At 57.4% G+C, this 26,962-nt stretch overlaps 3 protein-coding genes across 4 annotated transcripts in view; 2 read left to right on the top strand and 1 right to left on the bottom strand.

The window, feature by feature from the left end:
- Positions 1-1,539: 1,539 nt before the first annotated feature.
- Positions 1,540-5,251, top strand: ARHGDIG (Rho GDP dissociation inhibitor gamma; the record flags this gene model as incomplete). The annotated part of the gene is made up of 6 exons (XM_082291923.1): positions 1,540-1,612; positions 2,693-2,878; positions 3,849-3,932; positions 4,012-4,088; positions 4,762-4,825; positions 4,921-5,251. 6 exons carry the CDS (start codon positions 1,540-1,542, stop codon positions 5,118-5,120), a joined length of 684 nt encoding a protein of 227 aa, XP_082148049.1. The 3' UTR covers positions 5,121-5,251.
- Positions 5,252-5,699: 448 nt separating this feature from the next.
- On the top strand, positions 5,700-9,077 carry PDIA2 (protein disulfide isomerase family A member 2; the record flags this gene model as incomplete). Its single annotated transcript, XM_082291927.1, has 11 exons — positions 5,700-5,934; positions 6,363-6,569; positions 6,887-7,020; positions 7,104-7,241; positions 7,315-7,431; positions 7,537-7,662; positions 7,741-7,935; positions 8,277-8,397; positions 8,509-8,690; positions 8,769-8,852; positions 8,997-9,077. The coding sequence occupies 11 exons, from the start codon at positions 5,700-5,702 to the stop codon at positions 9,075-9,077; spliced, it is 1,620 nt and encodes a 539-aa protein (XP_082148053.1).
- Positions 9,078-11,071: 1,994 nt separating this feature from the next.
- AXIN1 (axin 1) overlaps positions 11,072-26,962 on the bottom strand; it is a 70,247-nt gene continuing 54,356 nt past the window's right edge. Inside the window, exons 5-10 of one of the 2 annotated variants that reach the window (XM_082292041.1) lie at positions 26,403-26,540; positions 20,845-21,398; positions 18,397-18,573; positions 17,545-17,790; positions 12,255-12,425; positions 11,072-11,483 (exon numbers count right to left, since the gene is read on the bottom strand). In XM_082292041.1, coding sequence (XP_082148167.1) covers positions 11,357-11,483; positions 12,255-12,425; positions 17,545-17,790; positions 18,397-18,573; positions 20,845-21,398; positions 26,403-26,540 — 1,413 coding nt within the window. In that variant the 3' untranslated portion in view covers positions 11,072-11,356. The remainder of the gene's footprint in view (positions 11,484-12,254; positions 12,426-17,544; positions 17,791-18,396; positions 18,574-20,844; positions 21,399-26,402; positions 26,541-26,962) is intronic. The other variant, XM_082292042.1, reaches the window with a different exon arrangement.

Raw genomic sequence — 26,962 nt, 5'->3', positions numbered from 1 at the left:
CTGACCGAGGCACCCAGCAGCCGGGCGAGTGTGTGGTGCTGGAGCTGCAGGCGCTCGTCCTCCGGGCATCCCTGGTCCGGGGAACCCCGCTTTTGGGGAGTGAGCTCAGCCGAGGCTGTGGCAGCACCCCAGCCCTGCGTGGGGGAGCAGAGCACGCAGCTCCGGGGCGCTTCCCGTGCGTAGTCCCTCGTGGGGCGGTTCCCGGTGCCCCGTGGAGGCGCCGGGGCCGGGGAGGTGCCCGCTGTCCCGCGTACCCTGGGTGGTGCTGGTCCCCCGTCCCCGGCGATCCCATGCCCGCGCCGCCGGCGGCCCCCGATGCCCTCGTAACCCCGTGCAGTGTCAGTGTCTGGTCCCCACCGTCCCAGCGCCCCGTCTGCCGGTGCCCAGTCTTCACAGTCCCAGCACCCGATCCCCGGTCCACACGGTGCCGGTGCCCTCGGTACCTCCTCCCCACGATGCGGGTGCCCGATCCCCACAGTCCCAACACCGGGTGCCCGCGGTGCCCGCTCCCCACGGTGGCGGTGCCCGATTTCCTCCGTGCCAGTGCCCGGCCCCAGCGCGATGCCCGCTCCCCGCGGGGCCGCTGCCGGTGCCGGTGTCTCACCTTGCGCAGACAGGGCATCTGCAGGCGGGGGTGCCGGCCGCGGGGGCCGCCGATGGTCATCGCGGGTGCGCGCCCCGCGCCGCGCCTTTCCGCCCGAACCCGCCTCGGCCCCGCCCGGTCCCGCCCCGCTGCCCCCCCCGCGGCTGCCGCCGTCTGCGCCGGGTGTCCCGAACCCCGGCCCCGACCCCCGGGGTCAATTTGCCCCCTGCCCGTGGGACCCCCGGTACGGCCCGGGGGGCCCGGCCCCCTCCCCACCCCCTGAGCCTCCCGGGGCCGGGGGTGCCCTGGCTGACCCGGTGCCAGCGAGGGGGAAACACACCGCTGTGGCTGCTGGATAGCGGTGCGGGCAGAGTGCGGGCAGTGCCTTGAGGGTACTGGAAGGATGCTCGCGGGATACGAGCAGGGTGGACAATGTGCCGGCAGCGTGCGGGGCAGTGGGCAGCGCGGTCACGGTGCGGGCACTGTGAACAAGGGGCTGGCCAGGATGCGGGCAGTGCGGCCATGGCGTGGGCAGTGCGCTGAGGGTACAGAGAGGATGCTCCTGGGATGCAGGCAGTGCACTGAGGGTACGGGCAGGATGCTCGCGGGGTGCGGGCAGCGCAGGGCGGGCGCGCCCGGCGATGAGCTCACTGCAGTCTCGCCGCCCACGAGCGGCGGGGCTGGAGCCGCCGAGGGGCGGGGGCGGGCGGGGGCGGGCAGCGGAGCCGCCGCGTCTGCGGGAGCCGCCGCCGCCCCGCCGGGCCGCGCCGGGCAGCGCCGGGAAGCGCCGGGAAGCGCCGGGAAGCGCAGCGGGGAGCGCGCGGGAGCAGCCGGCACCGCCGAGAGCGGCGGCAGCGGGCGGGAGGAGCCGCCGGCACCGGCAGAGCCGCGCCCCGGGCTCCGCCAGCGGCCGCCCCGCCCGGCCCCGGGGGCAGCGGGCCCGGCACGGCCCGGCCATGCTCGGCCTGGACGTGTGCGAGGCCGGCGGGCAGCTGCTGGAGCTGCTCTGGCTGGCGCTGTGCTACCGAGGTGAGCGGCGGCGGCCGGGGGGCAGCGCCCGGGGGCGGCGGGGGGCATTGCCCCGGGGAGGGAGGGCGAGCATCACTCCGAGTCCCCAACAGGTGAGCATCCCCCGGGCACCCGGTGCATCCATGAGTGAGCATCACCCCGGGCCCGGGGGAACCGGAGCGTCCCACGGGGGAGACCCCCGCTGTCTCCCTGCCACCTCGCAGCTTGTGGCACCCGGCGCATGCCACCCTGCCCTGCCACCCGTGGGCAGCCAGCGAGTCCCCAGGTGGGTACATCCCTGGGCTGGGAGTGCCCGCATGCTGCCGTGACAGCCGAGGGGCAGGGCCTTGGTGGGGGGCCCAGGGGGGCAGCAGGGCTACTGCTGTGTCCCCATCACCAGCGCTGCCCTGGGGACCCACATCTTGGCCCTGTGGCCTCACATTTTGGCCCTATGGCCCCGGGGCTGAGTGCAGGCAGTGGCCTCTGCCCCATGCTGGGTGCCCAGCACATCCCCAGGGATGGAGTTCCAGGGGCTTTGGGGAGCTCAGTGCTTGCAGTCACAAGGGGGGGGGGGGTGCAGTGGGCAGGGAGAGACAGGGACTGTGGGGACATCACCCACCCTTGTGCCCCCCAGCAGCCTGGCAGCACCGGAGCCACCATCCCAGTGACGCCTTTTTGCACTGCAGCTGCTGGTGGTTTGGGTTTGGGGTGGGAGATGGGACTGGAGGTTGCCCAGTGGGGTTGGAGGGAGCCGCAGGGCAGTGACAAGGACTTCTCTGGGTGACACGAAGGGGGCCTGCGGGCTGGAGGGGTCTGCAAGCGCCCCCCAGATCGAGCACAGCGCATAGGCAGCAGCTCGCCTTGCTCCATGACCGTGCGGAAATGCAGCCGGCGGCAGCACCTCTGGTCTCAGCTGTGCCACCAGGCCCCGGGGACACCGAGCCTGGCGGAATTCCCACAGCTCCGAGCAGGGGAGCAGCTTGGCCCCCCCACGGGGATTTCCCATGTCACAGCCCAGCCACCCCCTGCCCCCCAGTGCCTTCGTGTCGGGGGGGTGTCCCCCGGGGTGTCCCCGGGGCTGCCACTGCCTGTCCCCCGCAGACATCATGGCTGACAAGGAGGGGGTGACGCTATCGCTGGAGGAGGAGGAGGAGGATGCCGACGTGGCCCTGGCGTACAAGACGCCGGAGAAGAAGAGCCTGCAGGAGATCCAGGAGCTGGACCCAGGGGATGAGAGCCTGCGGAAGTATAAGCAGGCACTGCTGGGCGCCATCCCTGCTGCCGTGGGTAAGGCTGGGGGCTGCAGTCGGGTTTGGGCACCGCGGCACCCCGGCAGCCCAGCCGGGGGATGGAGCCTCAGCGGGCGCAGGGAGCTCCGGCGTGCTCGAGCAGGGAGCGTCCCGGGGGGCATCCCCGGCAGGGAGGGCACATCCCGGCTGGAATCGCTCGTGGGTGCTGCCTGTGCCCCCCACCTGCGCAGAGACCCCGGCATTCCCTGCCGACAGAGTACCGGTGCCCGGGGACCCCAGTTGCCTTGGTTACGGGATCACCGCCGCAGTTTCCATAGGAACGGCTACAGGGAACCGGGAAATTCATGGGGATGACGGAGAGGAGCGAGCGGCGGGGGCGGGGGAGAGGGACACCGGGGTAACACGGCTGCCAGTGCCCAGACGGTGCTCCCCATGGCCCCCACAGCGGCCCCCCAGGCTGGTGCTGGTCTGCACTGGGGGTCCCTGGGGTGCTCCACGGGCCGAGCATCCCAGTGTCCATCCATGAATGCACTGGGAGGGTGCAAGCTGGGGGATGTGTGTGTATGCAAACCAGTGGGGTGCATGAGGGGTGCACCATGGTATGTGTGAAAGCTGGGGGGCGTGCAGGGTGGGCTGGGGGCGTGAATTAGACCAGTGCCCACCTCAAGGGATGCCCTGGCTGCACATGCTGCATCCTCCTCCTCTGCTTCCCCTTGTCCCACTCCTGAGCCAGGGAATGGCACACCCTGGGAAATACCCGTGTCTGGGTCCTTTGAACGTGATACCTCAACAGGCACCGATGGCAGTGATGGGGTGACCTGAGATGCCCCTGCTCTCCTGTGCCCTGCCTGGCTGCTTGGCACTCGCTTGCTTTAACACCCCTGCCACAGACACCGTGGCCCTTCCTGCCATTACAGGGCCATGGGCAGCCCCTTGGCTCGCTGGGGTGGAGGTGATGGTGGACTGGGCATGGTGGGTAAGGTCTGAGCCCTGCTGCTTGTCCCTAGATGCCAGCGTGCCCAACGTGCAGGTGACAAGGCTGACACTGATGTGCGAGCAGGCACCGGGGCCCATCACCATGGACCTGACAGGTACGCCCTGGGGACACCTGGGGGAGGAGGAGGAGGAGGAGGAAGGGGTACCAGGCTGATGGACCCTCTGCCTGTACAGGAGATCTGGAGGAGCTGAGAGGCCGGGCCTTTGTGCTGAAGGAAGGGGTGGACTACAGGGTGAAGGTGTCCTTCAAGGTGAGGCGTGTGTGGTACCCTGTGCCCACTGACTGGGCATGTCTCTGCTGCCCTCGCACCACGGGGTCCCTGCCCCAAGGGGTCCTTGTTACCCTGGGTCCCTGCCTTTGCATCCTGGATTCCCTGCCCCAAGTGGTCCCTGATCCCCATGGGTCCCTTTTCCCACAGGTCCCTGCCCCACAGGGTCCCTCTTGCCGCCCATGGTCCTTGCCTGCCCCAGGGTCCCTGCCTTGGGACATTTGCTTCCCACCCTTTACCCTTGGGGTCTGTGCCCCTCTGGGGTCTCTGCCCACCCTGAGTTCCCCAGGCTCCTGGGTTTCTGCCACCCTGGGGGTCCTTGCTGTCCCCAACGTGACTGCCACCCCACGTGCCTGCCCCTCTTGATGGTTCCTGCCACCCCAGAATCCTTGCGTCTCCCAGAGATCCCAGCAATGCTGCCTATCCCAGGGTTCCAGGAGGTCCCTGCCCCTCCTGAGGGGGGATCCCTACTGTCTCTGAGTCCCTGCTCCTCTGGAGTTACCTGCCACCCTGGAGTCCCTGCCGCCTTTGGTGATGCTGAATTCTGACAAGGGGCTAGATCCTGGAAGAGGTGGATGTCAGGACGGGTACCCCACGCCAGGGGTTCCCATGTCATGGCGACAGTCCCCATGTCCCCTCTGCCTTCTGCCTGCAGGTGAACAGGGAGATCGTCTGCGGGCTGCGGTGCCTGCACCTCACCTACCGCCGGGGCCGGCCCGGTGAGTGGGGCTGGGGGGCTGGGGGGCCGGGGCTGGGGGGCCCCCACGCTACCCTGGCCCCACTCACCCCTCCCTCCTCTCCCCTCCTCGCCCAGTGGATCGCGACGTTTTCATGGTGGGCAGCTACGCGCCGCGGGCCGAGGAGTACGAGGTGGTGACGCCGGCGGAGGAGGCGCCGCGGGGATGGCTGGCACGGGGCTCCTACCGCGTCCGCTCCCTCGTCACCGACGATGACAAGACGGAGCACCTCTCCTGGGAGTGGGGCCTCTGCATAAAGAAGGCCTGGGAGGACTGACCCCGCCCCCCCACCCCGGCTCCCCCCGCCAGCTCGGGGACGCGGTGCCGCCATCCCGGGGCACCCCTGGCCGGCACCGCCGCGCTTGCCCCAGTCGCGTGAAGGGTTGAGGGGGGTCCCTTAGCGAGCGAGAGCCCGTGGTCGTGGTCTTCGCAACCAAAGTTATTTTTAATTGCTCTTTTTTTTTAAATATCGACGCCCGCCTGGTCCTCACGGCGTCCCCATCGCTGGGGCCGGGGCTGTGACCCTGCCGTGGTGGTGCCGTGTCCGGTACCCGCCCGGTCGCAGGCTGTGCTCTTCCATCGCCATTAAACCCTACAGACTGGTCTCTTACTGGTGTGTCTGTGCCTACACCGCCTGTGCGTGTCCCCCTGCTCCCTGTTCCCCGCGGCCGTATCCCCGGCCAGGTCTCCCTGCGGCGGCGAGCGGCTGGAAAACAGCCACCTGGTCCCGCTGCCTTATCGGCGGGGCCGGGCAGCCAGTAGCGGAGGGCCACGAGCCCCAGGGGACCGGCACCACCCGCCCCCACGTCCCTTATCTTCGTCCTCCTCCCCGGACAACATCTTCAGTGCCGGCACCATGCGCGGCTGCGGGTCCCGGCTGGTTTGGCTGCTAGTGCTGTCGCTGGCCTGGCTGGGCCCGGCTTTGGGGGACGAGGATAAGGATGAAGAGGTGGTAGAAGAGGAGGAAAAGGAGAAGAAAGAGGATGAAGTGCTCTCAGATGAGATCAAGGAGGAGGACAATGTCCTGGTTCTCCATGAGCACAACTTTGCCCGTGCCCTGAGTGAGCACCAGCTGCTGCTGGTGGAGTTCTGTGAGTGCCCCCACTGCGGGCAGGGGTGTGGGTAGGGGAAGATGGGGGGTTGGGAATATTGGTGGGGGGGACCGGCTGCAGCTGAGTGTGGGCAGAACAGACACATGAACACAGGCACAGGATGGAGGGTAGGTGGGGTTGGCAGGGGCAAGGCTGTGGGTCAGAGGGGCAAGAGCACAGGCCATGTGACAGGGCATGGGATGGGGACGGACACACAGAGCAGGGACACAGGCAGAGGCATGGGGTGAGGGGTGTGTAGCACAGGCGTGGGACACAGGACAGGGACGCATGGTGTGACTGTGGGACAGGGGCACAACCTGGGGCCCAGTAGCCTCACACAGCCATTGGGCTGTCCCCACAGTTCCCACCCTGGTCCTCAGGGTGGGGACAAACCTGTCCCCATTATCAATGCTGTCCCCTACCCACAGACGCGCCGTGGTGTGGGCACTGCCAGCAGCTGGCTCCTGCCTTTGCCCAGGCAGCCACTGAGCTGAGGAACGAGTCCAGCCCTGCCCGGCTGGGCAAGGTGGATGCCACGGCACAGACAGCCCTGGCCACTGAGTTTGGCATCACCTCCTACCCCACGCTCAAGCTCTTCCGTGATGGCAACCGCACCCACCCCCTGGCGTACACCGGTAGGGCTGCGGCACCACGCAGCGTCCGTGGCACCCATCGAGGGGGACACTGCCAAGGGGCTGGGGAGGGTGGCAAGGCCTGCTGGTGGGATGGTGGCACTGTCCTTGTGGGGGTCACAGTGTGGTGATGAGAGGGGTGGCAATGTCCTGGTGGTGACAGTGGACAGGTGACAGCCTGGTGATGATGTATGAGGTGGTGATGCTGGGCAGTGCCGTGGTGGTGGTGGAGGCGGGTGGCTGGGGTTGGTGGCACAGAGAGGGGTGGCAGCCTGGTGAGGGTTGTCAGGTGACGTCGGGAGCCCTGCTCCTTGTGCCAGGCCGCATGGACAGCAAGGGCATCGTGCGCTGGATGCAGCGCCGGGCCGGCCCCAGCGCCACGCTGCTGCAGGACACCAACACCGCCGCCGCCTTCGTCAGCTCCCAGGACTTGGTGGTCGTTGGCTTCTTCAAGGTGGGCTGGGGTGGGTTGGGGCTGGACCGTGGCCGTGGCTGTGGCTGTGGCTGTGGCTGTGGCACTGACAGGTGGCTGTGCAGGACCTGAAGGGTGAGGCAGCCCAGGCGTTCTTCGAGGTGGCTGCTGAGATGGTGGACATGACGTTTGGCGTGGCAGAGGCAGCTGAGCTCTTCCAGGCGTATGGGCTGTCAGCTGACACCGTCTGCCTGTTCAAGAAGGTGAGGGGGTGGCAGGGGAGTGGTGGGGCCATCCTGTCCTCCCCTCAGCCCTCACAGGTCCCTGCCCTGGCAGTTTGATGAGAGACAGACAAACTTCCCTGTGGACCCAGCACGGGGGCTGGACACTGCCGAGCTCACCCAGCTGCTCCGCGTCCACAGCCTGCAGCTGGTGATGGAGTTCACCAAAGAGGTACAGCCTGTCCCCAGCCCTGTCACTGTCCTGCAAGGGCCATGGCTGCCCTGCCCTCATCCTCATCCTCATCCTCATCCTCATCCTCCTCCTCCTTCTCCCCAGACATCCAACCAGATCTTCAGTGCCAAGATCCCCCATCACATGCTGCTCTTCCTCAACAAGTCCTCATCGGAGCAGCTGTTGCTGCAGGATGGCTTCAGGGCAGCTGCCGGTGGCTTCCGGGGTGAGGTGAGGTGGCCCCATGGCAGGGACATGGAGGGTGGCTGTGGGACTCCCCAGCCTCAGTGTCCCCCGTTCCCTGCCCAGGTGCTCTTCGTGGTGGTGGATGTGACCGGGAATGGTGCCGACGTCCTGCCCTTCTTTGGCATGACCCCTGCTGACGCTCCCACCCTGCGCCTCGTCAAGATGAAGAACAATCGCAAGTACCAGATGGAGCAGGACAACTTCTCGGATTCGGCCATTCGCACCTTCATCCAGGCGGTGCTGGACGGCAAGGTGAAGGTGAGGGATGCAGCACGGTGCCAGCCAGCACCGATGGATTCTGCCCTGTGGTGAGGGATGGGCTGTTGGCTCAGAAGCCTAACGATGACAGTTGTGTGGTGAACGCCAGGGACCTGTTTGCTGATACTTCTGCTGCCAGGCTTGAGGATCCGGGGATTTGTTGTGGGCAAGGGGGCAGGAGACTGCTGCTGTGGAGACACACAGAGTTGGGATGGCAGCAGAGGGGAAGATGTGGTCCAAAAGGCAGCACAGGAACATACCCCTGCCCCAGCCTGCACTGTGCCCCAGGGGCCTCTGGCACTGCTCAGCCCAGGCTGTGGCTGTCCTGACTGTCCCCACAGCCTCACCTGCTGAGTGCTGAGCCCCCCGAGGACTGGGACACGCGGCCCGTTAAAGTCCTGGTGGGGAAGACCTTTGAGCAGGTGGCGTTCGATGAGACCAAGAATGTCTTCGTCAAGTTCTGTAAGTGCTGGGGCCACCCATGGCCCTCCCTGGGCTCTGCCATGGGGCTCAGCCCCTCCACGACAGCCCCAGCCCTGTCACGGACCCCTTGGCAATGTGCCCACCCCGCAGACGCGCCGTGGTGCCCCCACTGCCAGGCCATGGCGGCCGCCTGGGAGGAGCTGGCCGAGCGCTACAAGGACCGCGAGGACATCGTCATCGCCGAGATGGACTCCACGGCCAACGAGCTGGAGAACATCACCATCCACGGCTTCCCCACCCTGCACTACTTCCCCGCGGGGCCGGGCAGGAAGGTAGGTGTGGGCACTCGTGGGGTCACCAGAACCTGGGGGCGGTGGTATCCTCAGCAGCCTCCCCTCCCACGGCTCCAGATGGTTGAGTATAAGAGCACCCGAGATGTGGAGACCTTCTCCAAGTTCCTGGACAACGGGGGGACACTACCTGTGGAGCCTCCGGTGAGTGAGGTCAGGGAACAGCCCCCTGCCCAGGGCAGCCCCCAGCCCCTGCTGGGCGAGGGGATGGATCTGGCAGGATGGGGACGGGGACAGGGTCAGGCAGGGAGTCTGCGTCCACCCATGCCTCACTGCTGCCTTCTCCAGGTGACCAAGACCCCGGGGAACAGCACGGGCAAGGAGGATTCAAGTGTGCCGGGGACAGATGGATCCCGGGATGAGTTGTGAGCCCTGTCCCGCTCAGGCATGTGCTATAAACCACCTGGAAACAACGTGGGCTCTCGTCTGTGTCTGTGGCTCTGTGTGCTGGGAGCACCCGCCTGTCTTGGGGCCACAGCAGGGCTGATAATGGGCAGAACCTCTCTGTCCCCCTGGGGCAGCTGTGCCACAGCACATTCTGGCAACCCCGCGATGGCATGAGGTGGCCAAGGAGCCCAGTGCTTTCCATGCTGGCCCTCATGCTGGAGTGGTGGGGTTCAGGTGATGTGGGATCAGCTGGGGTTTCTTTCGTCACATACCAGACCCAGGGAATCCTCAGGAGCTGCTGTGACAGCCAAGGCAGGCAACATGGGGTTCTACAGGCACATAAGCCTGGCTTGTAGCCTCTGGCACCCCCCAGCACTGTCCCCTCTCTGCTGAGACATACCTTCAGGAGCAACATGTCCCCTGGGTCCAGGACCTGCTCGGCCACCCCTCCAGGGAGCCCAGAGCAGCCCCAGCCCTGCCCTGTACCCAGAGCCTTCACCAGACCTGCCCCATCCTCTGTCCATCCCAGAGGCTGCTGAGGGTCCGGGTCTGCTCCACGGGGAAGGAAAAAAGCAGCAGGCAGTGGGATGTGGGGTTTTATTTCATTTTATCCAAGTACCTTTGAAAAGATCATTGTACAAGTCAGCACATGAGAATGCAGAGGAAATGCCGGGGCTGCACGGCCGCTGTACATATTTACAGGGACCCCCTGAGAAAAAAGGGGGAGACAGAAATCCCGGGCACGCCAACAACCTCACCAGACACACCACCACCAGCATTTCAAAAAACGGGGTAAAACCCCTTGTAACACTGTTCCCGGGCTGAAAAGATCTGCAGATTATGCTGGACTTCACACAGCGCATTAGGCAAGGCCAGGACTGTGTTTTAAAGGCACTCGGTGACATGTACAACAGGCGGAGTCGATCCCGGCGCGGTGCCATGGGGTCCCGGCAGCTCCACCACTGCTGGGGCTGGGAATGGCGCTGAGCAGCGCCACCGTGGATCCCCCGGGCTTTGGGGCCATCCCCGTTTCTGTCGGTGGGCAAGGGCTCTCTAAAGGGGCTGGCACAGAGCTGTGGCCGTGCCGGAGCAGCAGGGCCGGGGCTGGGTGAGGGCAGGATGGGGGGAGCACGGGCACAGCCCCGGCTTCCTTGCGGCCGAGTAAGCCCAGGAGGCTTCCCAGGGCTGCCTGCTGGCCTTACATGAGCCACGAACTGGCATCAATGATCCCCCTGGTGCAGTGCCCTCCTGCTGCCTCCCCTGAAACACAGAAGCTGACAAAAGATGCAGGACTCATAAAAAGACGTATTTTGCCTTCAGCTTTAGTGTCTCATCAGTTCCCTCCCCATTATGGCTCTCCTAACGAGTGCCCTGCCCAAAGCCAGAGCTTGGCCCAGGGGTCTGGGCATGTCTGCACAGGTGCCAGCCCTCTGCAGAACTGCAGCACCCTCCTGGGAAGCAATCCCTTCTCCACGGGGACACAAGGGATACACAGGAGTGTGCAGGCTGTGGGATGCCAGCACCCAGCCTGCCACCCTGGCTCTGAGCTGGTCCTCGCTCTGCGGGAAGCCCCCAGTCCCAACAGGCATTGACCCTTCTATTCCTCGGGGATTTACTCGGTTGCAAGGAAGCTCAGGAGGAGAAAAAAAGACCCATCCTACCATGTCCAGCAGCTGAGCCTGCCAAGGAGGCCACAGATGACTCCTTCCAAATGGCTCAATGATCTTCACAGCCCCTTTGGAGCGAGGCTGCCCCTTCCGCGCTGGTGGGGTGAGGGCGGCTCCATGGCGCTCCAGAGCCATCCATGCCAGGAAAACGGGGCAGGGTGCTGGGAAAGTGTGGAGCAGCCGGAGTCTGATGGATGGCTGTACACTTTGGGTGAGTTCTGCAGTACCTGTATGTTTTACATTTACATAAGAGCACTGTGACATTGGAAATATTTTCCTTTTATTACAATATATCAAAAATATGCAGCTTTAGTAAACAAGGTCATATTACACTTTCTAATGCACTGTACAATGCTACATTACACTTATATTCGGTATGGAGAGGGAGCCCAGGCTCCCACTGGCAGGTTTGTGGGGTGAAAGGGCATCCACCGGCATCCTGGAGCTTGCCCAGATCCGTGCTGGAAAGCAGAGCTGCCACCCTCCACCCTGGGCTCATCTGGTGCCTGTGGCAGCAGCACTGCCAGCGTCCGCCCCAGGCCTTCTCCTCCGGTCCCAGAGTCCTTCACAGTCCTGTCCTCACTGCCCTGGAGCCTAATCAATCTTCTCCACCTTCCCGATGATCTTCTCTTCGAAGATGGGCAGGATGGTGTCATCCTCCCGCACCTCCTCGAAGACCACACCACAGTCGAACTCGTCGCTCACTTTCTTAAAGTAATACCTGAAAAAAACAGAAATGTGGAGGGAGGAGAGGGAAAAAAAAGCAGGTGAATGGTCACAGGGCATCATGATCCCCAAACCTGGGTACAGCCTGGCTCGGAGCTCATGGAGCACAGGAAGCTGCTCCCCCAGACACGGAGGGAACTGAGGCCACAGGCCTGCCCCTGCCCTCAACAGTGAACAAAAATAGTGGTCAGGATCCATGTTACCATGGTCAGGAGTTCCAGCCCTGAATCCAAGCCCATTCACAGTTCTCCCAAAGGCAGTGGCTGAGGCACCTGTGTTGGCGGAGTGTTTCCAGGCAGGCTTTCCCATGGCAGCGCCTACTTGGAAGTGGGAACTTGGAGAGCTCCACGCCACACATCTGTCTGCTTTGGGACTCTGGCAGGACCCAACCTCCCTGTCCTCACCAAAGGGAACTTTGACAGGAGCCAAAACAGCTCTGAATTTAGAGGGTCCCCACAGCATCAGTGAGCACCGACTGATGCTGCTGCACATCTGCCAGGCAGCTCAGCAGCTCCTGGTGGAGGTGCAAACCACAATGCAGGACACTTCTGCTACAAAACCCCTGCTAACCTGCCTCTTCACCAGCCAAGGTGCCCTGGCCATGCTGCCACATCCCTACCACAGCATGCCCTGAGGCAGCCCTCCTGACCTACCTCCACCAACCTTCCCCTTTGTGGGGGCAACGCCGCTGTGTCCTGGCAGTGGCATCTGCTGGGGGTCACCAACAGCTGCCAGCAGCTTCCCACAGGCGAGGAGCAGCCCTTACCTGTAGTTCCCTTTCTTGGTCAGCAGCTCCTTGAACTGTCCCAGCGTCACCACGCGCCCCTTGACGAGGGTGCGGTAGGGGATGGGCTCCCCGCAGAAGTAATAAGCGACCACGATGTTCTCGCAGGGCTGGGATGCGCCACTGCCTGGCCTCTTCTGGGGCTTCAACCTGCTGGGCAGAGACACAAGGGACCTGCTCAGTGCCAGCCCAAGGGGCTCAGAACCATCGTGCTGGGTACCTGGCAGGGCTCGGGACTGCTGCGTGAGAGGAGCGGGTCAGGTCCCCCCAGGAAATGCAGCGCGGTCCCTGGGCATCGCCTGCTGCCACCAGCAGCTCTCCTGGCTTGCAGACACACACTGGGACTGGCCAAGGAGCACTTGCAAAGGCTGAATGAGGCCAGGACACAGATAAAAGGAGGGTGCAGGTCCTAACTCAGTCCCTTTGTGCTGTCTCCAGGCTTTGGGAGGGCACAGCCCTCCTCACAGCATGGTTTGGGGAGTCATTGGCAAGCACCCCAGGCCAAGGCAGCAGACCCAGGTCACCACCATCACCATCACCATCTCACCATGCTCCTGGCACACAGCAGCACACAGGGCTGGAGCACCATCCCACAGGGGATGATCATGCAGACACTGCTCAGACTGCTTGGGATTATTGCCACCATGGCCAGAACAGCCCAGCACAGCTCTCCACTGGCCCACATCTGCAGGCAGGATGTTCCTGCACCCCACAGCTCCCCTGGGCCCCTTTCCAATGTACGTGGAGGTCTGAGGGGATGGAGCTCCCAGCATAGCATGTCCTGGAGGCTATTCTGCCTGTCTTGCCCATGCAGGTTGCCAAGGCAGCTGCCATCCCCAAAACCTCAGTGACTTTACACGTCCTGTGTTTTCCCAGCTCTCAGAATGCTGGTCTGGTCTTTGCTTCCAGCCCACACACCGGGTTCAGCTATGTGGTGCCATCACTAGACTGAAACTGTCAGCCCAGCCCTTCACCCCATTTTCAGAGACAGACAAAAGCAACAATAATTCAGCTCAGGGTACTTTGCCCTTCTGCAGAGCCTTTCATCTGGGGTGCCGAAAATGCTGCACAAACATTGGAGCAGCCTACACAAATTGGTACCTTGGCATGCGTAGTCTGAGCCAGAGGCAGCCTTCCCTTTCAAAGTCACATAAAACACATTTGGCAGCTTTAAAAAAAAATTATTTTAAAAGCACACTGGATAAAAAAAGACGATTTTGTATTTACATGACTGGAAAGTTGCTGTAAAAACCCTAGAATGTGCCAAGCATATGAGGTAATCGCAGTTTTGGAAATGACTCTGACCTTAACCTTTAAACAGTGGCTGGCGGGCAGAGCACCTTTTCATGGTGTGCCCACATAAACACTGGCACTGCAAACCAACACCAGACACAGCTTTTCCACCTTTTCCTACAGGCATGAGAGGTCTAAAGTTCAACTGAACAATCTTCCGGGTGCCTGCTCTGCCTGGGAGACCTTTGGAGAAGATGCAGCATTCTGAGAGGCAAGGGTCTGCTCCTGGTGCCAGCAGAGCCCTTGGAGCCTCTCCCATCCCTGTATCAAAATACAGGATGCCCTTTAGCTAGAAAAACATTAAGGAATTGAGTCATCCTTGGAAAAAAAAATATGAGGCATTTAAAGGAAAAATGGATCATAAATTCAGGCAAATTCTGTGAATCCTGTGAGCCAGAAGTTAATTGAAGGGGTTTGGAAAACCTCAAAGTCCCTAAGCTTCTCTTAATCCTGCTAGAGACAGGTCATGACTAAGAGAGGGCTGCTGTGTGCCTGGGGACCTGGGGACATGGCAACGAGCCTGGCACAGGAGCAGAGCTGGTTCCTCAGGGCTGCTCTTCTCCTTTGCCTGGGGAGATGGAGAGGACAGGACACCCCTGAGCTCTGCTGTGGTAGAAGCAAGAGGGGGACTGTGCCAGTGGCTGGGAGTGTCCTTCCTCCTGCTGTGCATTTCACACCTGAAAGGCCATTTCTGAACGTGCTCAGCCTGGCTCCAGTGAGATGTGCCCAGAAAATGATGCCTGAAGTGATGCCCAGAAGTGATCTTGACAGGCAGAGAGGGGAGACTGACTGCCCTTTAGCTCCCTAAGCCTTCCTTTTTTCCCTTTTTGAAAATGGGGGCTATGCTTTCCCTTTTCCAGTCAGTAGGAACTTGTCCAGACTGCCATGACTTCTCAAATATGATGGATAGTGGCTGAGACACTTCATCCACCAGTGCCCTCAAGCCCTGTGGATGGATTTAATTAGGTCCCATAGACTTGTGCACCTTCAGGTTCTTTAGATGGTCTCAAACCTCATCTTCTCCTACTGGAGGTGGTTCTTTTTTCTCCCAGTCCCTGCCTTTGTCTGTGACTCAGGTGCTGTGGTTGGAGCACTCACTGGTGAAGACCAAAGCAAAAAAGCCATTGAGTACCTCAATCTTCTGCATGCCCCAGGTAACCAGCTCTCCCATTTCCTCCCAGACAGGGCCTACATTTTCCCCAGTCTTCCTTTTATCACCATGTACCAAGAGAAGCTTTTCCTGTTGCTTTAATTCTATCAGCAGAACTCACACACACCCCAAACTGCAGCCACAGACCTCTAGCAGGCTAAAGCAGAGCTGATGAGTATGGAATCACTGCAAATGTAATTTTCCAAGAGCTCCTCTCAGGAGAATGAAACAACACAACTGTCTCCACTTTCGTCACTGCCAAGAGATCTCCTGAGACCTTGGCTTGCACATAAAGGCCACCAGACTGACTCTGAGCCCTGCCTCATTAAATCTTCCACCTGCACCCATCTCCTGGGTGTCAGTGTGACCCAGAATACCGCCAGGTACCACGCCCTGCCCCTTCTGAGATCACCTCCCATTGCTATGTTTGTCACAAGCACAAAACATCATCCAGCAGGGAAACAGCAGCACTCATCCCACTCACTGCATCTGCATCCCACCAGTGCTGTGACAGGAAACCCAAGTCTGGCTTGCAGCACCAATCCAACCTTGCTGTGATGCAGAGGTATCCAGCTTGCTCCAACTCAATGCTAGGGCTGGAGAGCTTTGGAAAGCCCAAAATTGACCCAGCAGATACTACCTCAGTGGGTGTCCCAGTCACCAGCTCTGCTCCTCTTCCAAGCTTAGCCCAACACGATTAATTCCAAACTGAGATGATGCTAAATGTTCTCCCTGCTTGCAAAAAATCCTTTCTCCAAGGAGCTGGTATTAATTCCTTCAATCCAGCTGTGAAATGTGAGACTGAGCTACAGGAAATGGCTCAAAACCTGTCTGTCCATGGAAGAATCTGATGGTCACTGGGACACCAATGCTGGGCACTGGTGTGCTGCTGGATCTGCAGGTCATTAGAACTGAATGGTCAATCCTGCATTGCTTGCCAGCAGCAGCCACGTCGCTATCTCCGAGATCAGGGTCATTCCAAATGCTGTGAAATAGGGAGAGAAATGCTTTTTCTGGAAGAATATTTACAATTCCCAGTACAGTCACTGCAGGTGCCTCATTGATTTACAGTGGGGCAGTGCTGGGGTGGAAGCAGGGCTGTTGGCAGTGGGCAGTTTGGTGGGGAAGGCCACTGCTGGGAGGGCTGTGCCAGAGGGGGGTGGCTGGAGAGCTGGATAATCGTGCTGGCAAGGCCAGTCTGTCTGTAGAAAGCTGGCACAGTGTGCTCTCCACCCACAGTCAGCTCAACTGGAGCCTCAAGGACACCTCCGGGCTCACTTCCACCTCTCTGCTTCCCCAAGGCTACTGACAAACCTGGGACACTGGCTCCAATTTCCCAGAGCTCTTCAAAGCTCCAGAGTGAAATAAATGGTGTTTTCATGGCAGCTCCTCTCTCAGTTTCAACTTTGTTCTCATGGAGCTGTGGGATCTATTTCCAGGCAGGCTCCTGGTCTAACCAGAGCAGGAGCTCTCTAAAAAGCTGCCAGCTCAGGTGTGCTTCAGCTGGAGCACCCAATCCTACCAAAATCCAGCAGAGATTTAAACATCCAGAAATCTTTGGCTCCCTGGGGACCACTGCATCCATTTTTGCCTGCTATTGGACACAGACACATCTACTTTTCACGAGCAGTTCCCCACTGGTGAATGTCTCTCTGGTTTTCCAGGCATGGGGCAGGGCTGGGGGATCCTTGTATCACTGGGAGAAGAGCCAGACCTCATGGAGAGGCAGTGGAAGCAGAGCAGCCCATCCTGCTGCTGGCATGCCTGGCCTTTACCACATACCGTGGGCTTCCCCCATAAGCCACTCTTAAAATACAGGCCAAATTATTGTCAGAGTGTTAACTGCATAGCCCAGGCTGCTGTTTCCAAAGTGTGTACAGACATTTCTGGGGAAGGTGCATGAATTTAGTACAACTATAAGTGACTCTGCTAATAAACCCTATCCAATTCCACATGCTGAAAGGTAGATCACATAAACTTGGCTTAACCTGGCTTGGGAAAGCCGTCTAATTACCTGGCTTTCAGTCAATGCTCTGACATGAATACACAGAAGTCTGCTACGTGGTCACTGCAAGCAAAAATAACTGGAGCCTGTTTCTTTGAAAAATTACATTTGTGTTTCTACGAGTCAGACCGCAAAGCTTCAAGTTTTCAGAGGACAGCTGTAGAGCTGTGAAAGGTTTTAATGGACAAAGTGCTTTTAGCTGTTAACAGTAATTATCTAGCAGTTCCAAAACGCTTTTCACCAGAGAGCTCCACGTGCCTTGCAAATTATGTCCCCTGAAAGATAACACAGAGCAGGAAAATGAGCTCTGCAACAGCCATTAAGCTGAGTCACAGAAAGATGCAGTGACTTGGATATGGCTACGCCAAGTCAGAGCTGCTGCGGGAAGGCTCCAGCACAGAGCTCTCATCCAGAGGCCACCAGCGGCCTTTGCCGGAAACTTGTGCGAGATGGAGACAAAGAGCAAAGACAGATTTGTCTTCTGCACTTAAGTCTGCTGCATCCTGATGAATTCTGCTCCTGCACCAAGCTCTGAAGTCATTGTGTGACTGTGAATGAGTGGAGAGCCAGTGAGTACCAGGGGAGAGAGCTCTCCCAGCCCTGCCCCTTCCCAGCCCTGCCAGGAGCATTTCCAGCATCTCCATCCACAGATCACAAGTCCAGGGTTTCAAGGTGGGTTTTGGCATTTGCACCACCATGTCAGAGGGACTGAGGCAGATTTCTCTGACCTCTCTGCATGCTGAAGACCAGAGCAGAGGACATGGACACCCCTCAGAGCAGTCTCTCCCAGCCCTCCCACACACAATCAGACCTTATCATCATACCTTTGCTTAAGGGGGAGTTTTCCAGCCCTTTTTTCCTCTTCTTCCAACCTCCTGCGAGCTTCCTCCAGCTGGGTGAGAGGGTTGGGGGCTGGGTTGGGTGGCATGGTAGGATCTTGAATGAAGGGGTGAGAAGGCTGGACGACGTTTCGGAGCTGGGCGCTGACCCACGGGTGCACCGTAACAGGTCGCTCAATGGAGAGGGGCCGGACCATGTCGTGGGGCAGCTGCTTCTTAGCACCTGAAGAGCTACACACAAACACAAAGGTTTTACATGGAGCACTGAGATACTCTGCACAGGCACACAGTAATTCCCATATGAACTTGCTGCTGGACACAGGCACCACTGGGAAGCTCCTCACAGCATGGCTTTCAAGGGAGAGAGGTGCAACATCAAAATCTAACGAAGATTTTGAGCAAGTCCTGAGACACCAGGGTGAGCAGCCCAACCCTGAAACAAACCCCACAGATCAGTGTGAGGGCTCCCATCAATCCCATACACAAAAATAAACTCAGGGAAAGGCAGATCCATCTTTTGTGGCATTCTGTCACAGGATGCCCTCCCCTGCCTATCATGTGCCACGTTATCCACCTTGGAACCACAGCAGCAATTTCTAAGATTCCCCTGGGGCTGCAACCTCCTGTCATGGCCACAAGTTATCCTTCAGAAACAACAGCCCTTGTAGCCCACAAGCAATCCTCAGTCTCCTAAGGGTCTAAAACCCTTGTGTGATGGATTCTTGCCTTCCCAAGATGTCCAGGAGGAAGGCAGCCTGCTGACACAGTTCCCTTGTGCAGGGGATGCAATACAAGAGTATTATGGTTATGGTTATCCCCTGCTCTGCCAGCCCTTACCCATGGTTTGTTTTCTTATGCCTGCTGATCTCCTTCTCTCCTTCTATGATCCACTGAAGGATCTTCTGGTTTTTCTCCACGTCTTCAGGAGATCCTGGCATTTCATAGTTGGCACCATCACTTTTCCCTGAATCAGTCTTCTTAACATTCCTTTTTGAGAGCAGACTTGCTTTCCCACTGCAAGAACAAAGCTTGGGACATTAGTGCTTTGCTTATGTCAACCACCAGAGGGGCAGAGGATGGACACATCTATCTTCAGACATGGACACATCTATCTCCAGACATTTTCCACAGCTCCCTGCTCTACCAAAGCTCAAACCAACTGTGCCACAGTTCAGGCTAAGAGTAAGATTGCCTAGACCTGGGCACAGCAGCTTCTCTGCCCAACAACCTGTGGGGAAAGGGAGCTTCTCCTCTGGCCAAATGAGCCACGGCAAGATCTCTTGCCATGAGAAGGGTTTGGTTAAATCCTCAGAGCAGGAGGTTATCCATTGGCTGTCTCTCCATGCCTGACCACTGCTTGAAACCCAGGTCCTTCCTATCACCCTCAGATTCACTGATACCCCAAACTCTGACTTGCCATGCCCAGAGTTTGCTTCTTACCCTGATTTGAATGAGGCTTCATGTCATGGTGGAAGATCACATCCTAGCAGGGTGGGCTGCCTCCCATGGGGAAGCCCAGCCAGCCCAACCACTGCAGCCAGAGGGATGCCAGGCAGTAGCCAACACTCTGGCTACACCTGTGGCTGCAGCAAAGGCTCCTGCAGGAATGCCATGGCACACACAGCCATGTGCCCAGCCAAGCAAGCCCCATGCTCAGGAGAATTCCCCCATGCAGGCCTGTCATTCCATGAGACTCCCACTGTCCTGATCATCCACCTGCTTTACTCCATAGGGCCTCGCTCCTGCATGTTCACTAACACACACAGGAAAAACAACCTGAACACCACAGAGGAGCAACAGTCCCCTGGATAGCTTTGCTGATTTTTTTTGGAGAAAGCCTCGAGAGGTACTGCTGCAGATCTACAAAGGCAGGGCAAACTGACAACTTCTTCTCTGCTTCTCCCAACATGAGGACTACTGGGTATCAAAAGCAACTCTGCACCAGCAGGTTCAGTGCAAACAAAAAAAATGCTGTTTTCTGCAGGTTGTCATTGACCCACAGACACAGTCATGGGGGGCTGGGGGAACAGCACACCAGCTGGGTTCAACAAGAGTCAGAGAAGCCACCACAAGAGACTGCTGGCTGCCAAACAAGACCGTTTGGATGCAAACCCTTGTCTTGTGAAGCTTCTGAAATTCAGGAACTGGGAGTTTGTGCCAGAGAAAGGACAGCTCTGAGTATGTCCTTTTAAAAAACCTCATTAAATATATGCTGCAGCTGCTGCTAGAAGGAAGTCTTGTGTCTAGATGGGGCTTTGGGTTGGCACAGCATGGCCATGCTCATCTCTGTTGAAGCAAAACCCTTTCCCCATAGAAACATGGTGGATTTAAGTGCCTCCCTCCTGAAGAGCAGTTTGCTTTGTCTGCCTCTGCACTCTGCCTCCCTCCTGCCACCCCAGAAAGCTGATCCTGCCTGCTGCAGACGCAGCCAGCCTGCCTTCACTAACTGTCCCACTGCTGGTACACTGCAAATCAACACCCCGAAGCCTCAGCCCTGGGGAGCCAGACACACTCAGGGTGAGCACAGCTTTCCCCTGTGGCTGCTCCATCCCCATCCCTCACCGTGGTCAGCCCCGAGCTGCACTCCTGCCTTTGCAGTCACCCAGTAACAGGACCAGCAAAACTCGCCACAGAAAAGGAGCTGCCCCTCCTCCCTACAGCATGGAAGGGATGGAGGAATTCAAATGGCCAAGGAAAGATGGACAACAGCCTGTAATGCAGCAAAATGGCTTTTCTGGGCAGAGGGTGCCCCACCCTGGAGAACATCCCCTTGGGACTGGCTGCAGGGGCAGCACTGCAGTGTCCATTGCTTTGTTGGGAGGAGAAAGGAGCACTTCTGGTGAGTGGGTTCAGCCTTGCAACAAATAAGGTGGGGGCTTTTTGTCCTCTCATAAATACCTTAAGAGACCTGTTTCTATTACCCAGACCTTGAGACACAGCTCCAACACCCAACTCCTGGTGCGTGGAGAAGTAGACCAGCACCTGCAATTTCTAAGCATCTCCACTGCTTTAAGGAGCAGAAAACCTACTTTTTAACCAAGACCAATAAAAATCCTGGTTAGAGGGTGTCTTTCAGCACTAGATCACAGAGATAAAAAGGCCTCTATAAGGGTTATCAGGCCATATCCATTTCTGAAGGGGAAGAGCCCTCAAACCACGTGCCAGCGTAAGTTCTCAAGGAAAAGGTTCAACCACTGTTTCCCTGACATGCTACAGCCTGTTTATGGAAGAGCTTCCTAGAGAATCCACGGCTTTGGGAATCCCATTGGGTGTTCTTTGACTCACCTGTAGCCTAAAGAGTCCATGGGGACAGGGGCCATGCCCAAGTTTTCACTGTAGTTTCGTGACTTTGTTGCATAGTTATGTGAATCTACATTCCAAGCAAAGCTGTTCTGCACTCGCTGTGTGGCCTCAGCCTCAATCTGCTCTTTTGGTTTCATCATGCTGTGGTGATGGATGTGGTGGTAGACATGTTTATGGTGGTATAAGTTAGCTGCATCCAGTTTCATTCCTGATTTTGTTGTGTGCTTGCCATGCCCTGGAGGAATTGTTCCTAATGTCCCTGGCAGCTTTCCTAAGTGGCCACTTTCTGGGGACCGTGGCTTAGGAGAGTGACGGCCGGGTCCTGGAGATTGGCAGCCTGGAGTTTTCATCACACGCTGCACGTGCTCATCCAGGATGCTTTCGGGGTTTTCTTCGTGGGCATCTCTCATCTGCATCCCAGCACAGCCCATCTCAGCATAACGAGGAGCAAAGTGATGGAAGGCTTGGGCAGAAGGCATCTTGTGGCTCATGACCGATGGGCCAGAAGAGATATCTGCATCCTCACCTTCTTCTTCCTGCAGGAAACACAGGGACAATCAGAGAATGACAGCGGAGTGGTGGAAGGGGTCCCTAGTCCCACCTTCTGCTTGCAGCAGGACTGCTGCTAATCCTTAGGTCAGGCCTGGTTCAGTCCAGTCAGATCTTGAAAACCTTTAAGATGATGGAGATCCACCACCCCTCTAGAGACCTGTCTCAGACTGATGGGAAATTCCTAATGCTCAAGCCAAGCCTGTGCAGTCTGGGTGCCATCGAGCAGAGCAGTTCAGGTCTCTGTATCTGCTTTTTGAGCCTCCATTAGCACACACCACCCAAGGAGCTCTGCCAAGCAGCCCACACATCACAACCAGGCTTACAAACACAGCTGACAAGCCTAATGACTCAACTAGAGCAGGCAGAGCCTTACTCCAAGTACCTTGAAGGTGGTTCTGCAACAACCAGCAGCAGAAACATAACTTACCACAGTGTACCTTCAGCTTCCTACGTGCCTTTGGTAAGGCGCTGCTTCAAAGCCCATCAGATAAAGCCCAGAGCTACAGGATGTGCAGCAAATCAGTTCTGAGTCAGGTGAGACCAGGGGGGTTTTCTCACCCAAATGACTATTTCACAAGGCAAAGCCAAGAGAAGGCTTGTAACACAAGGGAGCAAGTGAAGGTCGACAGCTGCATGAATGGTTTTGGAAATCAAACATTGATTTCTTCCGGGCATGCTAAGGCTGGACTGAAACACTTTGTGCAGATAAAGAAAGGGATTGGAACTAACTGCTTGTTCTTGCAGTTCACACTGGTCTAGGACACGCTGTTAGTGACTCTTAAGTCCTTGCCAGGAAGAATTAAACTCCTCCATGCTGACAGCCACAGTTTTGATGCTGACGAACTACTTTACGCTCCAACATAAACTCAGATATTTATGAAGTTTCTTTATTGGAAGTCAGGATTCCTATTTGTTTTAATTACATAAGCAGGATTCCAGTGAGTCCTTTAATACCACTCTTTTCCTCCTTTGGCACAGTAAAGAAATCAGTTGCAGCACAGGGTATCTCTGCCCTGCCAGATACATGCATCTACTGGAAAACACTGCCTTCCATTAGCTTTGCCTGTCAGATGCCATCATCCATCACTTGCTAACCAGCTTCAAAGTTTCAGCTGCCAACCACACAGCAAGAAAGCAAATAGCAGACTTCCTCCCAGTGTCACACCTTGGGGTTCAGGCCTCAAGCACGGACAATGCCAGGCTTTCAAAGTGCCACAGGCGTGGGTGCTGTAACCCTAGGGGTGTGACATGATGCTGATGTCTGGAGGGGACACAGCACTTTCTAACATATCACTTTGAAGAGCTTCAGAGGCACCCTTCATCTACAGCCACACGCCACAGCTCACCAGCCACCAGCCCTGGGCACTGAGCTCAGGGATAAGGAACAGTGAGGGATATGCTGACTATGTCCCTGCCACTGAGGAGAGCATTTATTAGCATTTTGTGATACCCAGTGATACCCTCAGCACTTGGGATGCTTTTGGAGCTGGTATCTCACAGGTTTAAACACCAGCTGATGTGCAGGGCAGGATCTGACCCTGGCACAGATCCCTGAGGAATGGCAGCATGTCCTTCCTGCTCAGCCCAGAGCTCTGGCAGTGCTGTCACACCTAAGCAAAGTGGCATGAGAGTGAGAACCCAGGCTGGTCCACCCAAATGGGTGCCTGGGATTTGGGAAATCCTCCGGCTGCCTAGAACCCCATTTTGCAGGTAATGTGGACTTTTGCTTCAAGACCGAGATCAGGATAGGCTAAGGGGAGAAAAGGCTCTCTCAGTTCATGTTGGCTCAGCTCATCTGTGTCACTGAGCAGATCTGGACCCCAAGCAGGACCACAGGCAGGAGCGGTTGCTGCTGGGGTGGGTCCATGGGGACCTGCCTTACCACCCCCAGTACTGGCCTGAGCCTCACATCAGGTAGGAACACCCCAACAGTGAGACAACAGCAGTGAATGAAGGATTTGGGGTGCTTATCCCAAGCTGTTGTCTCCCCTTGAGAAGGGCAAAGGTTTGAGTCAAGGTTGCAGGAACCAATTCTGCTGAATCTTTTCACTGTGCTCAGTCTGCAGTGAAAAAAACAACATACGTGGTGTGGGCTCTGGAGCCGTGTTTTGGGACCTCGCTGTGGTGAGCTGGGCAAGGCCTGGAAACGAGCCTGGTGGAGATCTGGGCATAGCTTGGCAGTGAGCTGGGCAAGGCCTGGAAAGGAGCTGGGGAAAGTTTGGCAGGGAGCCGGGCACAGCCAGGCAGTGATGCTGGCACAGCCTGGCAGTGCTCTGGGCGGGCAGGTGACACTCTGGGCGGGCAGGGAGCCCCGGTGCCATCACCACTAGATGGTGCTTTGTTGACATAATACTGTCAGAAAGCTCTTCCACCGGCTCCCACAGGCAGCAGCAGCCAGAGATGCAGCTCCAACTTTGCTGACTGTCTGCTGAGCTATTTTTACTCTCCAGCAAGGCTGGGGGTGCCCTTCCCTTTGAATTAGGAGCTGAGAGCTGCACTGATGAGCCACAGGCAGGCGATACCTTGCTGCAAACCTCATCCTCTGCCTTCCTCCAGTCCCACCCATCAGGCTGCTGCTGGCTGGGAAGGGAGAACAGCTCTGCTAAGCACGAGTGCCTCTTCGATCGTCATGCAAATGATTTTCCTCTCTAGTCAGGCAACGTTTCACATTCAAACAGTGAGAATCTCAGTGGTGGCTTTGCTTCTCCCTGGCTTATTTTCCATTTGCTCAGTTCAGACAGAGTGATCTGTATGATCCAATACTGATCTCTGTGACCTGATACTGCAGATTCCATGGGTGGACACGAGGCTGAAGTGTCTCAAAAACTAATAAGGGAACATGCACATCCTCTAATCCTCTGCCACGTTTCTCAGAATAATTAATGAACTCAGCAATTGCTTTTTGGTAAAGCGGACACCTGACAGTCTTTTCAGTAAAAGGCATTTGGCTTCAAATCAGATGCCACCTCTCGATGTTACTGCATGATGTGGCTTTGAAAGGGAACCTGCAGGCTGCTCAGTATGGGGGAGAAAAATTCTTTTCCCCTAGCTTTTGCAAAATATTTCCAGCTTCTCTGTTAGGCTGGTAACTGGCCAGTGTGACTAACACTCCTGATTTTCCCTGTGCAGCTGTGCAGGGAGCCATGCAGACCTGGGAAGAGGTTACCCTGCAGTCCTGGTGTTCAGGTCACAGAAAAAAGCCCTGTGATCTATCAGGATTCCAGTTCTCCCTCTTGCTGATACCAGCAGCTCCTGCACCTTAAGTGCTGACCTAAAAAAGCTACAATTGCTTACTCTGAGATTTTCCTGAATGGCTAATGCCAGATGCCAGCCAGTCAACGAAATACATTCTGGAGACAGCAAAGAGGTTTAATATACAGCATTAGTGGGAGTCCTGGGCTTAAAAATAGATTAAGTCACACAAAAATGTGTTTAAACAGACTTAAATATATTCTCTGGCACATAGGTATTTGCTGATTTTATGGTATTGCTACTGGCAGCTTCTTCAAGGAGGCAGAGGGCTGGGATAATGTAATTTGGTCCAGGTGGGGGCTGCAATGGAGCCATAGCAAGGGAGGAAGAAGAGTGTTCTAGGACTGTGTTAGCAGAAGATGCTGCTGATTACACTGCCTTTGCCTAGAAAGCGATAGTCACCAAACAGGAAAACAGTGCAATTCCAGAAGAACAGGAATCTAATCCCAAAATAGCACCTGGCTGGCCTTTTCTGGCTGGATGCAGAAGTGTAGGGAGTTTGCTGGAAAACACCTGGAGCTGGAGGGGACCTTGCAGATCTTTCTGCCTTCCTCAGTTCTCTGCATTTGAAATGCAGAAGCAGTTTAAAGCCAACACTAAAACCTACAGTTTTTTCCTGTTTAGGGAGCTACTAGATGAGCATTTTAAAATACTCCATTGGGGCTGAAGGTTCTTTCGTGGGGCCCCAGAAGCTCAACTTCCCTGAAAGCACAGAGCCAGCTGAGCCAGGCACCAACACCTCTGCTTTAAGGGAGGGCTGCAGGTTACGGAGCCCAGAGCCTTCACCTGAGGGCCACAGCAGCTAATAGTGCAGAACCCCAAAACTTTGGCACACAGGCCTGTAGCTACACTGAACTAGTGATGTTCAGTAACACCATGGTGTCCTCTGGGATCTCTCCTCTATCCCTACCACAAGATGTGCAGGTACCCATGAGAAGCAGTGTCTCAGAAGAAAAGCTATGGTGTGAATACTGCTGAACAGGGGTCTCACACAGATAATAGCAGATGGACAGGATCTCACTCTCTCCCTCTTGGAGCTTGTTGTGGAGCTAAAGGCCTTGCACATCTCCCACGGTTCATCTAACAAATCCTCAGGCTCTGAGGGGCCCCAGCAGTACCATGGCTCAGTGCCAATGGCTAGGTATCCCAGTGGAGTCAGTGTGTACATCTGCCCAGGAGAGGGTTTTTCAATGCCACACCTGACCACTTCCAAAATTTCTACGGTGTGCTAGGCACTGATGGGCAGAACCCTTTTGGTTGTGGTAGAAATGGCCTGATGGCAGACACAAACACCCCCAAGCACAACATCACCTGTCATCTGGTTACCATTTGTGGGGGAAATACGGATCACACAAAACCTCCTACGGGAAGGTGAAGCCCTCTTACACAGTCCCTAGGGATTGCTCACAAAATCAGGAGAGCCAGGGTGCCAAAGAAGGTGATGCAGAGCATCCACAGCCCCTGAGTGATGGCAGAAGTGGGCACTGCTGTGCCGTGGCTGGTATCTTCCACAGGGAGGGAGCACAGGAGCTCACAGAGCCCTGCATGGATGGGGGAACAGCATCGTGGAAGCTCTGGGGGTTCCAGGAGCCTCCAGGAGCCCTGTGCCAGTGATGACCACAGCAGCAGAGCATGGAACTGGCCACCCCAGTTGCTTCCACAGCAGCTGGAAGCTCCCTGTGGTACAGGGTAAGCTGAGTCCCAGGCTGGCAGAGGAGGGAAAGAATGTCACTGACCGCTCGAACGCGTTTAAGGCGCTCCTCTAACTTCTCCTCTGCTTCACGTTCCTTCTGTACTTCCTCCAAACGGTTGATCAGCTCTGCAGCAAACTTCTCTGGTTCCACGTGGATGTCCTTTGGCATTCGGTAGGTACGCTGCAGGGAGAACACAGCACGGCTTAGCAAAGGATGCATTAAAATCCCACATTTCTTTGGGAGCCTTTGATAACTGGAAATGCCAGTCGTTCCGGTGGGAGCTGGGGGAGGACAGGCGGGCAGGCACTCAGGTGCAGCCCAAGACCTGGGGGCTGGAAGCTGAGCCACCACCTCCACAAGTTCCTCAGCTGGCACCAGCTCAACACACCACCCCATCTAAGGGAAAGGTTTCAAAAAGCTCTTTTGGCACCAAATTCCACTCAGGGATGGAAGTGTGTGCTTTTCTCCCAATGGACACACGGTCAACAGGCATATCCTGGTCTCAAAGGGTGGCAAAATGATGTACAGACCTTTCAACCCCTCCAACCTCCTGTTTATAGCAGTTATGCTTTCAGTTTGGTAGAAGGGAGGACTCTGGTGCA

This window comes from Coloeus monedula (genome assembly GCF_965178545.1).
Source record: "Coloeus monedula genome assembly, chromosome: 16".
Classification (NCBI taxonomy): Eukaryota; Metazoa; Chordata; class Aves; order Passeriformes; family Corvidae; genus Coloeus; species Coloeus monedula.
The sequence above is the reverse complement of the archived record's forward strand: the minus strand, read 5'-3'. Positions and strand labels throughout refer to the sequence as shown.